Source organism: Triturus cristatus, chromosome 9 (assembly GCF_964204655.1).
Source record: "Triturus cristatus chromosome 9, aTriCri1.1, whole genome shotgun sequence".
In the NCBI taxonomy this organism is placed as follows: domain Eukaryota; kingdom Metazoa; phylum Chordata; class Amphibia; order Caudata; family Salamandridae; genus Triturus; species Triturus cristatus.
Genome location: NC_140592.1, coordinates 883,901,028 through 883,916,267, shown reverse-complemented (window position 1 = coordinate 883,916,267; position 15,240 = coordinate 883,901,028). Strand labels below are relative to the sequence as shown.

At 45.0% G+C, this 15,240-nt stretch overlaps 1 protein-coding gene across 1 annotated transcript in view; it reads left to right on the top strand.

The window, feature by feature from the left end:
• HHIPL1 (HHIP like 1) overlaps positions 1–15,240 on the top strand; it is a 139,919-nt gene that overhangs the window by 112,792 nt on the left and 11,887 nt on the right. Inside the window, exon 8 of the mRNA XM_085626415.1 lies at positions 8,155–8,237. Within this exon, the coding sequence (XP_085482541.1) occupies positions 8,155–8,237 (83 nt within the window). The remainder of the gene's footprint in view (positions 1–8,154; positions 8,238–15,240) is intronic.

Below are 15,240 nucleotides of genomic sequence, written 5' to 3'. Positions count from 1 at the left end.
TTCCCAGCAAGCAACCCTCCAAAGCCTTAGTGGCACATTCAATGTATTCAGACCAGTATTGAGTCTGTGTCTTCTGGGTGTCTCTGAACATTAACCTGTACTGTTCAGTGGTTAAGCCTAACCCATCAACTAGGACACTCTTCAGGACTCTGTAGTTTCTGACATCCTCCTCCCTAACAGTGAGGAGTCTATCTCTGCCTCTTCCTTCAAAGGAGAGCCATAAGATTGCTGCCCACTGATCTTCAGGAACCTGCTGCACTTTGCAGGCTCTCTCAAGAGCAGTCATCCATTTGTGGATGTCATCCCCACTTTTGTAGGGAGGCACAACCTTGGACAGGTTCCTATTGTCAAAGACCCTATCTTTGTCCTTAGGGACAATGCTGCCACCAGTGGGTATAGACCCACTCTCTTTAGGTTGCCTAGCCTTACTCAGTTTCTCCTCCATGAGAGCTACTTCTAGCTCCTGTTTCCTGATTCTCAGCTGAGCTTCCTGCATTCTGGCCTCATGCTCCCTCCTCTGAGGGGTGGTCATCCTTCTCCTGGAGTGACCTTGAGAGCCTCTAGAGGCATGAGAAGCATTAGAGTCACCTGAGTGATTCCTTTGCCTCCCAAGCCCCTGGTTAAGTCCACTGGGGAGATCCAATGGGATGATCCCATGGTCAGTCCCCAATAGCCTTAGTTTAGCTGGGCCAAGTATAACACTTGGCACTGGGCTATTTCTCCCTTCATCCTCACTACCATCTGTATCCCTATCACTTTCATCCTCTGTAGTATGAATCTCATCTAAGGGGTGACTATTGGAAAGGGGTACCTCAGTAGCATCTTCAGAAGGGGGGCCTCCTGTTCCAGTCCCTAAGGGGCCTAACTGGGAGGCTTTCTTGAGAGCTTTCTGATCTTCATCAGCTTGCAAAAGCTCTCTGAGTTCAGCAGAAGTATGGTTCTTGGGCTGTTTAAGGCCCCTGATATTTGCCAACTGCCTGAACTCATTTTGATTTAGGGTAGCAAAGAGAGTTGTTGCCCTCTGGGGGTCACTCTCGACAGAGATGGGTACCTTGGACCCCTCTGCCCCCTCCATTGCTCTTAAGTGTGGGTGGATGTGTTGCAATCTACCTACACTTGGGTTTACCTACTAAACCTATCTAGTAGTTGTAGTCAGGGTGTGCTACTCCCTTTGCTCTACAACAACTAAGTTCAGTAGAACTTAAGTATATCTATCTTGTTTTATATGTTCCTACAGGTACCTATGTGATCTTTCAATTGGTAACCAAGAGATTACAATGGTAAAACACAGCAAGCTCAAATCCAACCGCTGCTCACCAATGTGAGAAGTTGGCCTGGTATATGATGTTCACTAGTTAAAGTGACCACCTTGTACCCTGCCAAGCAACCCTTATGGTGTGGTTGTAAGTCAACCTTTTCGGACCAGTGCCCTAGTGGTAGCGTAGGCTAAGCAGTCTTTGAGGCTAAACTCGTTCAAGCGTGTTAAGCAGGCTGTTTTACCAAATGTAACCCCCTTTTATACCAATGAAAGGACACCACACAGATATATATTCAAAATATATATGTATTTATTTCTCAAAGTATCCCCTAGACTCTTTATGAGCACAGGAGCACAAATCGTTAAACAAGACAATGTTATAATATACAGAAGTTGCACTTTATATGGATGGGCCCTGGTGGCCACTCAAACCATATACTAAAATAGTGGTATAAGTACCACGAACAGGAAAGGGAAAAGGCCTAGGGCCTCTAGAATCGCTGGGCCTACAAGGAGCTAACTTCAGTTAGTGACCAGGAGGTCCACGGGTCGCGTGTGCAGTGAGGAAAGTTACACGCGGGCTCCCATAGGTTTTCAATGGGTGCGTAAAAGTTAGAAAGTTACTGCAGAAAGGGTCTTCTGGATGGACTACGAACTTAGGATTCAAAACACAGACACTAGAGATGTTTCTCTACAATTGGGCACCGGAGTGCCAGCTTTACCTCACCCACAGGAAGCGGGTGCATAGGTCTCGAAGTGCGTCGGGTTTCTTCTATCGATTCAATGGAGCCTGATGACAAAGATGCTGCAGGCGGTCTGTCCAGAAGAGATGCGTTCGATCCAAGGGTGGATCGGAGTTGTAGAAGACCTGAAAGCAGAGGGGACAGTGTTCACAGTCACTAGCCAGTGACCGGCGTGGCACCAGGTAGGTACCAGGCGATGTCGGGTGCAAACAGGTGGTTAGGTGTAGCTTGTCTCCGCAGCCACGTGGTCCCTGAAGGTCGACGACGTCCAGGAGTCGAGTCACAAGCTGTCCCACGCAGGCTCTCGCTGTCGGCGGTGTCGGCGACTCGAAAGAAGCAAACAAGCCTTGGCAAAGGCAGGAGTCGTGGAAAGAGAGGAAAGCCGATTGTTCTGACAAGCAAGGTCAGAGGGGCTGCTCTTTTGGAGAGCGGCTAGGGCTAGTCTGGAGCAACCAGACCAGCATCGTTGATTTCAATTTAGGTCGCCAAAATGGCCACTAGCCAACGGGCCAGGGACCGGGCAGGCGCGTCAAGATGCAAAGTGCAGAGGGGCCCCCGCAGATCGTGGAGATGCTGGAGGGCTCACCTTTGGTGCAGATGCTGCTCGATGGTTGGGCTTCTCAGGACCCAAAGCACAACTCGGAGGGAGCCTCTGTCATTGCGCTTGCAGCTTGTCGTCGGTCTTCCAAGATGGCTGGCTCCACGTGTCTCGGTGCCTCCACGGGTTCCTTCTTTGCAGGGACTGTGGATTGGGCGGTGAGAGGTCTGGAGGTCCAGGTCTTGTCGGGCTCTGGGCTCGGGCTCCGGCAGGAGGCGGCGGCAAAGCAGACGTTCAATAGCTGGTTGGTGCTTGCGTTAGCAAGATGGTCACTCCCTGACCATAGGGGAGATTTCCTTCAGTCCTCTGTGCAGCAGAGCGTCGAAGTTCCCGTCTTCTTCTTGTGGTTAAGTTGATTCCAGGATGTCTGAAGTCTTAGGACACAGCTCCTACCTTTAAGCGGATTCTAGGGGCCGGACTACCTGCTAGGTCCCTCCCTAAGGGTGGGACCAGGAAGGGGGGTGGTTACACCCCCAATCCTTTGTCCAGCTCGCCCCAGGTCCGGGGCTGGTGTGCCCCAGGACCGGTTTGAACTGGCATATGCACCGAGGCTCCTTGTGAGCCTCAGGCATGTCTGATTCTATTGAAGCCCTACCTGACCAATACACAAAATCCTGTCTGGGGTGGTGCTCGCACCTCCCCTGGCAGGAAACCCTTTGTCCACTCCTCCCAAGCTGGAAGGACTCCCAGCAGCAGGAGGGCAGACTTGTGCCTGTGGTGGCAGCATCCATTTTGTGGAGCTGAGGCTATGTCTGATTTTACCCGGGTTTCAGGTACTGTACATGTCGTGTCCCTCTAGAAGGGTGGAATGCTAACCCCGTCGCCAGAATTGGCGAGGGGTTAGTATTCCAATTCGTATGACACCTTACTCGACATGTTTTGATAAAGCCAAACCAAAGATAGCATTTAACCGCGAGGTTCATAATGCACTTAAGAGTATATGGTATGGCGATATCTGGAAACAGTAAAAGGAAGTGGTTCCGATCACTGCAGGCAGGCTCAGCCCATGCCAGAGCACCATCTCATATGAAACCAAGCACTCTGCCTTCAGGATTGTTAAGGCCTGGCATAGGAGTGACTTATAGGTTAACATGTGTCCCATTTAAGGTTAGGTACAGGTATACTATACCTAAGTAAGAGGTGGTTACACCAACTTACCCCAGCTGAGTGATCAGCCAGTTGTGTCAAATTTGTTAGGCCAAGCCTGGGGTGGCATAATACATGCTTCAGCCCCTGGTAGGCCTTAGATACACCAATGCCCTGGGTACCTAGTGTACACTGGTACAAGGGGCTCACAGGGTGATCTAGTTCCAATTGGTTATGCACCTAGAGTGCATAGTGTTAATTTAGTAGAGAGAACAGCAGGCTGGGGGTCTGATTAGCAGGTCCACAGCCTCAATATGTCAAAAACCAGTGAAGCAAAAAGCAAAAATTTGGGGTGACCATAGGATAGCAGACCCTACTCTCCTACAATGCTCAATAAGAATAATGGAATTATTACAAATTTCAGGCTTTGCTGATTGCAAGTGTTCTGAGGCCTTTCCTGATTCTAAGAGTTCGACTGATGAAAGCAATAACTGATTGGAATATGGGCTTGGACGACAAACTCTGTAGCAGCTTAAGGCTCTGACAAGCTGGCCTACGGTTAAAAGAGTTCGCACAAAATTAGCTTTGGGTTATAAGAAAAGACTACAGAGAAACATTAAATGAATTATGGATTGTTTACTAACATTATCACAAGAACAAGGAGGTAACAACGAAACCCAGCTACCTTGAAGGGGGAAAGGAGCCAGGAAATGGACAGAGCACTGACTGAAACGTGCAAAGTTAAATCCATGTTCTTGGGAAGGAATCCAGACTAAGTAAGGTTCAACCCGGGCTGATGAGAAGATATCCATCTGATAGTGGACAATGTCCATATCTTATCCTTTTGTCTGCCTCATCAAATCATTATACGGATGAACTAGGGAGTGAACTTGGGACTTGGTATTCCCAGTGATCATACTGGGGGAATGGAACAGGTGTGGAATTCCTAGTTCTGCAAACGTTTTCCTGACAAATGACAACCAGGAAATGTTGTTACTGTTATCCAATTTAGTACAATTGGCTAATACACTGAGTGAGAATTTTGTAACGATGGAACTCCAAATTTTAACCTATATTAGAAGTGGGACTAGTCTAACTGTTTCTTTAATATAGGGCAGACCAACCTTTGAGTGGGTAATACATGACTTAGTGCCGTTTAGAACAGCCAGCAATCTTGCGAGAAATTTGTTCTCGGCTACTTGTGGATGGTCAACACTTGGGTCTTATGGTTAAGCTATTTAAATGTTTGCACGTTTGCATTTCCATTCAAGCGAGCTGTCGGTCGAGTTACAGTTTTGGTTATAACCTCTATACTTCTTTCCGCACCCCACTCAATACTCTCTAATTACTACCACTAATTCTGAACTTCAGACCAATGTGCTTATTTTTCACAAAGTGGAAAGATATTTACATTGGTGTTGCCCTGGACGAATGGCATTTCAAAGTTAACTTAATGCTGTTATCACAACTTTACTTGGCTGTCACCAGTTTGATGTGGCGGAGGCTGATCTGTCTCCCAGTAATGTGTCATGTCCACCCAACTTGTCTAGCATATCACCCTAGTACTCTGGTTCCTCTCTGCATTGTTATGCGTGCAAACTCTCCAAAGCTGGCATTCCTCTGCTGATGCCCATTTATGAAGTCTGTCCACCATTTAGAAAGAGTTGGCGAGTTCGGGCTTGCCCAGTGTATGGCAATGCGTTGCAGTGCAAGTACTAGACCAAGTTTAGAAAACCTGCAATACATTTTTCTGCTCTTTCTTGGGAAGAGGCAGCAGTCTCAGCAGGCAGTGGCAGGATGTAAGTTCTACTTAAACCTTCGTCACTCGGCGCACTTCCTGCAATACCTCACCCCAAAAGGTTTGTTGCTGTGCACAGGTCCATGTTACATGTTCAAAGTCCACAGGATTCACACTACATTTAGTGCAACTCGCCAGTCGAGTAGGATAAGCACTAGGTAGGGGCTGTGATGTCATATACACTCTATAGAGAAAGTAAATTTGTACCAGCTTAAATCTGGCATTGCTGGTTACTTTACGCACCTGTGCTTCAGCTCTATTGCATTGCTCGTCCATGAGTTTGGTCTCCATTTCTCTGTCCCAGGAGGCACGCTTCAGAGAATTTTTTGTCTGCCTATCATTCGTAGGGCTGCTTTGAGCCAGGAAATAATACCCTTGATGGAGTCTGGATGCAGAATCACCTGTAGAACTTGGGACTGCTCCGGCTCCTCCAGGAATGACGTCCAGATTTCAGGACACGTGTGCGATATGCTTGTATAGTGCAAAAATTGTTGCCGATCTACTCTGTAGTGGGCTTCAACCTCTTCTACGGACATAAAGTTACCATTCAGGAACAGGTCCTCTGCTCTCTGGCAACCGCCCTCCAACCACTTAGAAACAACCATCAAAGCCTGTATATGCAGAAAGGGGTGCAACCACCATAGCAGGAGAAGTTGAGCATAGAGCACCCGCTTCAGTACCTTCGTGATAGCTTTTTCTCATGCTTGGGACACCTGGATAACAGTAAATGTAGTCCCCACCTGAAGGATCATACCATTCATGAGCAACTTGGGGTGCTCGGAAATCTCAGTGGAGCCCAAGAGCAAGTCCTTTTCCCAGTTGGGCCCATCATCACACCACAGTACTGCGCATTGGAGTTTGGAGTATATTTGGAGATCCGGGAGTCCAAGACCTCCCCGGCTAAGATCCAGTTTCAGGATCTCCAGGCGGACCCTGCTCCTCTTAACCGCCCACACCAGGTTCACCAACAGTGTATCTATTTGCTGAAACAGTACAGTAGGCAGCATGCAGAACGAATTCTGCATGACATAAAGGCAGCAGGGTAATAAAACGATCTTGCTTAAAGCTACCATGCCTATTGCCGACAAGGGCAATGTAATTCAGAATCGGATCGAGGCTACCAGGCCTTCCATTACTCTGCCCATATTTAGCTCATATCGTCATGTGTTTTCTGTAGTCCCAAATATCAGAAACTGAGTTTCCCATGGCAAACCTACATCTGGGAAATCAGATACAGCTAAGTTAGTCAGGGCTGCCAGAGGATTTTATAGGTAGTGAGGGATTTTACTGTTCAAGAATGGACAGAGTGTAGGTGCGGAAAGGGATTTTAGGATTCAGGGATGGGTGGAGTTCAGGTGTAGTGAGGGCTTTTTAGGTATCTGGGATGGGTGGAGTTTAGGGGTGGAAAGGTCTTTTAGGATTCAGGGATTGGTGGAGTTTAGGTGTTGATAGGGATCTTTTGGGGGGCAGGAATTGATGGTGTTTAGGGGTTGTGAGGGGTTTGGGATGGATTGTGTTTAGGGGTGGTGAGAGGTCAGCAAATTAAAAGCATCAAAAGTAATTATTTGGCAGTATAAAATATATAAATCTCACATAATGCCCCTGGACTACAGCACTGATAACAATAACTCGTAAGTAAGATCTGCAACCATTGTATTTACACATTAAAAAGTAAAGCATGCAAACGCCAATTTCGAACAAATAGATGTTCTATGAATTGGTTTCTATGAAATGGTAGATTTCAGTCATTCTGAAAATTTCCACTAAACAGTTTTGGTGAACTTGTTTTTCAGTAAGAGTATTCTATGAAATCGTTTTTGTATGAGATCACATACAACCTCTGATGACACCAAGAGCCCTGAAATCCCGTTCACTAAAGTTTTCTCTCTCACTCCCTCTCTGTCTCACTTACTGTTATTCTCATACTTTCTTTCCTTTTCTGTTTCTGGGATTCTTTTTATAGATCCCTCTCTCGACTATCCCATGTTGGCCTATTCAGAGTGACAGGATGGAAAACAAAGGAGACATTCAGGAGAATTGTAGCATGAATATTCTCTCTATCGACTCCATCAAACTTTCCCCAGCTCTCCACCACAAAATGTATCATTCCATTCTACTACACTGCCTAGTCCTTCCTCACACCTCATCCCTCTCTCAGTCAATACATTGCCCGCCATCCTATAACCACTTAGTATTTCTCTCACCTTATCCACCTCCTCTTACCTTCGCCAGAAACTCCCGGCCTCTTTAGCTCACTCTCCTATGTTCTCTTTCATTTCTGCTTTCTCCTTTTGTCACTGTTTTTCCATGTTTGTCTTCCTCCTTTTCTTTCCCTATCAGTTATTTTCTCTCTGGGGCTCTGAATCAAAGTTTTTTAAATCAAAATATCTACCAGTCCCCAAAAATGAGTGCCGCATGACCCCACTTGCAACCACAGCTCACATTAAGCAATTATAACTAGATACCACGATTTGAACTGCATGACCCCAATAGCGATCATTGTTTTGCATAACATTTTCGAAGTCATTAACATTCCGATTTTATTAATATTATTTTTTGTAGTGATTTTCAAGTGTAGAAATACATATGGTTATCTTATTAAATAAATTCTGACTTTTGAATGATTTTGCTGTATTCGAGTGATTAATTCCACACCTGTCTTCCTCTTTAGACGAGCCCCACCAGGGAAATGCCACTATGAGCCTTTGTCTGTTCGTGTGAAAAGCAAGCGCATAGAGTTTGTAGCAAAGGAAAGTAAGTTACATTGTTTTTTTACTCTCGCTCTAATGATACAATAGTCTTATAACTGCTGGATCAAAGGGTATTAGACATCTGTAAATATGGAGAAAATGGCAGCTTTTAACAGTGATACAGTTTCACTTGTCTAACAAAAATAAAACTAATGCAATAACGATACACAGCCCTAGATATCAATTTACATATGCAAATACAGAACGTGGCCATTTTAAATTGGGTAGTTGTTTGACCAGTTATGCTTCACACACGCATATACTATCGGAAGTTTTTTTAATAGACACAGGGGTTTTTTCTCCATAATGGGTATGAAATTAAACTGAAGCCTAGTTGTTGTGATGCCACAATAATCTAGGTGGATGAGCCACCAAAGGTGGTACTCCATACGCCATACCTCATTACCGCAGACTTAGCATGCAGACGTTTATTAAAGGAGACCACGGGCAAACTGGAATCGAGTGGTATAGAGACATTGAGTTGAAGCCAGTGGCAGCACTGGTTAAGTGAAACTCTCTCACACAATCAAGAAGGAAGTATTGGTAATGCCAATAGGTCTAGAGTGTCGCCAGTCCTTTGGCTTTGTCAGTGCTTGTTTTGTTTTGCCATGATTTCTGCAAAATATTATTGTTGGGGTTAATGCCTGGCCGTTTTCAATTAAAAATAAAATGTCTTGAAGCAAAAATATGTTTTGGTCTCAAAAAGCACACATTTCCATGGTAGTTCCTTGTTTTTACGGAGCCTACTTTCTGTGTAAATGTGCTCCTTGTGAAAGGGCAGAATGCCATCACTCAGTGGACAGTGGCTGAAGTGGGCGGATCCATTGCCCATTCTGTATGCTGTAAGGAGCATAAGAAAAATGTGAATGACCCTGTAACAGACCAATGTATTAAAGGGGTAGCTGAAAGCCCCGGTAAGCAAATTATTGTAAATATAATTTCGTAAAATCAAAAGGTTATTGCTAATTCCAGTTCTAAAAATAAGATCATCACTACAAGCGGTGCTCTGACTAGCTTGTCATCTCTACATGTATGTCTTGCCAGTTGGGTACAGGCTTCCTTACTCAGTTCGAGTGCAGACACGGAGAAAGCAGTGTGCTGCCCCAGAAGACCATGGATGTTATTCTTCTGTACAAGTAGAACCTTTAAGAAATGAAACACTCAAAATCACAGGAGCTGTTAATCCATGCTGTCACTTTCTCAAAAGCCATTGTGAAATAGCCATTGAGCTCTGACTCCAGCATCTCTTTTAGGTGATTTCTGAAGTAAATAAACCAAGTACCCCTGTTCCACCGGTGACAGCCGATGAAAATAACAAGTAAGGCAGGAGGTAGGGTTGGATACCTACCCTCATTTCAAAAAGGAGGAGCCAGACATCTGGGACCACATGCCAGAGGTATGGCACTTTCCCATGGGCAACAAACTCATGATGAAGCTAGCTATTGGTAAGTGGAGTAGGGCATTGGAATTTGTATTCCCTCTGCACTTGCGCCCAAAGGACTTCTGATGCATGCACAAGTTGAAATAACTATAAGTGCTGAGTAGAAGCAAAGCACAGAAGGATCAGATTATTGCGAAAGAAGCAATAAGCACCACCATTTGGAGATGTAGTTAGTGGTGTCTTCTGGTCAGGAGCCTATGTACAGTCTCCACCATCTGGGCCCTTAGCCTTTTTCCTCTACGCAACTTGGCATTGTTTTGTAGTCCAGAGCTAGGTGAGGGCATCCTTGGCCACCATGCCTATACCGTATTTAGAGGGCCTGAGTAGTAGATTCAATATGTATACACAATCTAAGACAGAGCAACACAGGAGTGTAAAGTTGTAATTAGCTTCCAAATCTAATATATCCAGGTAGTGACTTACAACAGGCAAACCCCAAAGTAGTAAGGCAATGATACCACCAACATTACTTGCCGTAAGACTAGTTAAGTCATCTAGGCATGCCGTTCAGAAGGTGGATTCACCCATGCTGGATTATTGAGAGAAATGGGGCGACATCATGCTGCTTACGAACACTGTAGACCGTGTGAGCGGGAGCCACCTCACTCCAGGATGCAAAGTAGTTTACTTGGGATGGTCTGCTGAGCTCAAAGACACGCATCTGGTTTTGGAGACAAGCAGCAATTCCCCAAGTCTGCAATCCCAGGAGAAGGCTGTGGTGCTCTCCCCACCAATCACAACACATTTACAGGTCGCTCTACTCTACAATATTGAAGAGAAATATCACACTAAAGAGGAAACACCACAACCCTCTGAATGGTACCAGTGGGGGGTCTATGCGCATAAAAGTCGTGTGAAGAAACACGCCAGGCTCATCTAGTGAGAATTACCACAGCAGTTGTTTCTCTCTCTCTCTCTTCCCATATTCCCGCCCCCCCTTTCCCTTGGTTCTATCTAAGAGTGAGCGCACCATCATTCGCTCATTCCGGAAAGCGGTGAAGGGAATTGTTGGCTTATCCTAATTCAAAGCTCCTGGTGGGGCAGTGGAAAAAAGTTAGTCAAAACCATTTATTGCATAATCTGACAGTAACCTGGGATTGGTCTATTTGCTCAGAGTCCTGGAAGCTGCAGTGAGGCAATGAAACATCTGGGCATGTGGCTGGATGGCCGAGTAAGATCTGACTAGCCTTCAGGTTTTCTTTCTGTTTCTTAGCCCACAACCTGACCTGATACACATTTTTCTTCCCTTTCTTGGGAAGAGGTAGCAGCCCCAGCAGGCAGTGTCAGGATGTAAGTTCTACTTTAACCTTCGTCAGTCGGCGCACTTCCTGCAATACCTCATCCCAAATTGTTTGTAGCTGTGCACAGGTCCATGTTACATTTCCAAAGTCCACAGGAATTACACTACATCTAGTGCAACCCGCCAGTTGAGTAGGATAAGCCTTAGATAGGTGCTGTGACATCAAATACACTCTATAGAGAAAGTAAATTTGCACCACCTTAAATCTGGCATTGCTGGGGACTTTACGCACCTGTGCTCGAGCTCTATTCCATTGCTCGCCATGAGTCTGGTCTCCATTTCTCCGTCCCAGGAGGCACGCTTCAGAGAAATGTTCATCTGCCTATCATTTTTTAGGGCTGCTTTGAGCCAGGAAATAATACCCTTGTTGGAGCCTGGATTCAGAATCACCTGTAGAACTTGGGACTGCTCCTGCTCCCCCAGGAATGACGTCCAGATTTCAGGACTGTCTGCTGAAGATTCCTTTTCAATATATGTGCGTTTTTGACCAATACACTTCAGTTGATTTCAATGTTGCTGTAATCGTGGCATGTATTTTCATCTATTTATTAATGGTCTCTCTGCTGTTGATGTTTCTGCTTTCATGAAGATAATTTGCAGGCAATATTGAGACGAAATCTCTCCTTCACAGTGGTAAAAGGCACCTATATTAATTAATGTAATGAGTGGCTGTATTCAGCTCATTTATGAATGAAATTGTGTAGCTCCCCTGCTCACTTAGAACTTGTGGAACAGGTGAGGGTTTGCAAACTCATGCCTTTTGGTTGGGTTGGATAAGAAGTGAAAGTCAGCTTAATAGGCTGTAGAGGGGAGTCATTTATTCCGAAAAGGCCCTCATTATTCTCCTATAGGTTTCCTGATTCGGACGCCAACAGGAGTTTGCACCCCCTTAGAGTTACATTGTGAGCAACATGAATGCACTCAGTGGTTGCTGAATTTTGCCTGGTAAACTTAGTAAAATGTTAGCAAGGAGAAAGTGCAATTTCCTCATTGTGCATCTCAGAATGGCAGACAGGAGGTAATTTGCTGTGCTATAACGTGCGGGGACTGGAAATCAGAATGGGCGTGCAATACTGCATGGCGTGGTATCATTATCCATATTGACTGGGTCCTACTTTACAAACCCAAATAAGAGGGGCATCATAATGAAGAGCATTATATTGTTAAAGCCTGGCATGTCTGGCCTAGAAGTCCTCGTCTACTACTGTTCACTCATCCCCACTCCTACAATCATTTTTTTAAGGTTGCCAAAATGTGTAGCTTCAGTATAAATAGTATGAAATAGATGGAAGGAACATAGGGCCAGATGTAAGACCAATTTTAGCATGCACATGCTAAAAATGGTATGGCCATGTACCAACACAATTTTGCGAGTCACACAAAAGTGTTTAGAGACTCTCTATTTGGATGGGGTGTTGCCTTCCAAATAGTGACTCTCTAACCCATGTATGAATGTTTTGTGACCGCAATTACGGTCGCAAAACACTCGCAAATAACCACCCACTTCAAGAGGGTGGTAATGCACTCGCAATTTGGAAGGGGACCCCAGGGGACCCCTTCCACTTTGTGACTGTCTCTAAAAATATTTTTTAAAGGCAGGCAGTGGTCCCAGGGACCACTACCTGCCCTTAAAAAATGAAACTAAAACGTTTCATTTTTTTTAAAAAATGCATCCTGTTTTCCTTTAATGAAAACAGGCAGCATTTAAAAAAGCAGGCCACCATACCTGGGAGGGCCTGTCATTCCCAATGAGATCGCAAATTGCGAGAGTCTTATTAACATTATTGAGCCTCGAAATTTGCAACCCCATTGGGAAGCGCAAACAGTGTTAAACACACTGTTGTACATGGCAAATTGCGCCTTGCAAATTGTGACTCGCAAAAGAGTCGCAATTTGTGAGGCGCAATTTTGTTGGTCGTACATCTGGCCCATAGTGCCTGATTTAGAATTTGGCCAACTGGTTACTCCTTCTCAAACGTGACAGATATCCAGTGTGCCTTCCCATAAGTGCCATATGATAGAAGGCACCTGTAATAAGGCATATGGGATATCCACCACGTTTGTGACAGAGTAACCCATCCAATAAACTCTTAATCAGCCCCATAATATCTTACAGAGCTTTCCTGCTTATGGCTAATGACAGTGCCTAAATTCAGAGCCAATAGACTGCACAAGGGCTTTATATATTTTCCTATACCATGTAGGGCCACTGGAGTAATGCGGGTCTGCAGCAGCAACATTTTCCATGTAATTATTGGTTTGCTGCAATTGCCACATAATTACAATCTGGTAGGTATTTTGCAGATTTCGCCCAAAAATATGTACCTAGCTGAAACGTGTCAAACAGTACTAAAAAAAGCATCAAAATCTGGTTCCGCACAATGGCAGAACCTTTACAAAGGTTAACTGATGACATGTCAGTTGCTGATTGCTGTAGTCTGGTGTTAATTTGGTACTAATGAGGTGCAGCTTTGTCCTGACAGTATAAAGTGTGCTATTCAATGTTAGAGAAAAAAACGATTCTCTTTACCCCTTCCTCCAACTCAACTAACAACAAGCAGTGGCATAGCCAATAGGTCTCGCCTTTGGGACCTTATAAGTGTTTAGTCATGCAACAGTTAATGTTGTTGCACTAAGGATATTGTGCTGCATAACTAAATACTTATAAGGTGCCAAAGTTGAGACCTATTGGCTATGCCAATGCTTGTTCTCCGAGTACTGGAGCACTGCAGCAGTTTTAGTTTTTAGTAGCCCTCTGAACACTCGAGTAAGTTTTTGTAAGGATACTCAAAGCACAACTATTAATATAAGTATGCAGTGCTGACCCCCCTGTTTTACGGGATCTGCAGATTACGCGAAAAGGAATGTATTTTGTACTACTGTGAAAGCTGCAAATTCCAGCTACTCCAACTAGTTACTAGTACCGAAACGAACACTGGCAAAGCTAGTAGCTGTCGTATTTTGGCTTCGCCAAATCTTTTTGCTGATGCAGTCAGCAGCTGCAAAAAAAAAAAATGATTATTGCTGATGCTCAACAGCGTGCCGCTCCACATAGTGATCGTTTTGTAGGACGAAGAAAACTTTACCAGATGGCAGGGATGCGCTCTGTGCTGGGGGGAGGGGCAGAGCGAGGCGCTTGGTAGAGCAAGGCTTAATGAGCCATGAAAGCCACATGGTGGCAGCGCGCGTGCACGCACTCGTGAACGCAAGGTTGAGGCCAGGAAAAGATTGGGGTAGCACTTTGAAAAGCCACTAACTAAATGTCTCGCAGGGCAGCGCATGCGCTGGCTCAGTGAGACCTACATATTGAATAATGTAAATGCTCCAATCAGGAATAAGAAACAATTTACTCCAAGAAATCCTCTTGTACCGATTTCCATAAGTAAAAAAGCACAACGCCCTTGCTTTCATAACATTAACTTGAGGCTAGACTTCCTACTTTTTTTTTTTTTTTAAATCGCACTCATATCTGGGTATCGCTAAAGATGAGCGTATCTTCAACTTCTGCCAGGACAGGGGGCTTCTCACTACATCAGTACAGGCTTATCCCGTTTTAGCCTGGTAGCAGACAGCAATTTTGCTGCAAAAGGCCCAATTTAAGCAGTGGAGAGGAGCAGCGTCCCTTTAGATTCATACTGGATCCCAGAGGTGGTAACAGTACCGCTTCTTTTTTGCGCTCAGCGTGAAGTGCGGCAGGTGGAATGCAGAACCAGAAATGGCAGTAAGAACGTGGTTTCTCAGAATGGATTCACATGTTGCTGGCCTGCCTGCTTGGCATCTTCGCCATTGTTGCCACATCACAACAGTCTGGTGCTTGGCTGGAAAGTGTTTGCCGTACGGCTAGCTTCTGGCCTGAAGACTGCTGTAGATTGTGGCCTGAAGACTGCTGTAGATTGTGGCCATTTGTAATCAGTTGTGGAGACATTGTACTTAAAGTCTTTGCCAATAATGAAAATTCTCTGTGCTTTTTTTTTTACTCGTTTCCACCATGTGGACTCCTAGTAAGAGCGAGGTGGGGCTGAGGGGTTTAAGAATCTTGCTGCTCTCACACGGATTTCTAAGTTCAGGATGATTTCATCTTGAGATTTACCATGGCTGTTCGACTAGCGTGTTTTAAATGTGGTGTTCTGGTTGCTTGCTTTCCTAGTGGTTAGATCCCATGGGCTGGGGAATGTCTACTGGACTGCTAGTTCAGCTGCTGGATTCCAGCTGTCATGTCAGTGTGTTTTTTCATGTTACAATACAATACAATACTGGACCAAGTTG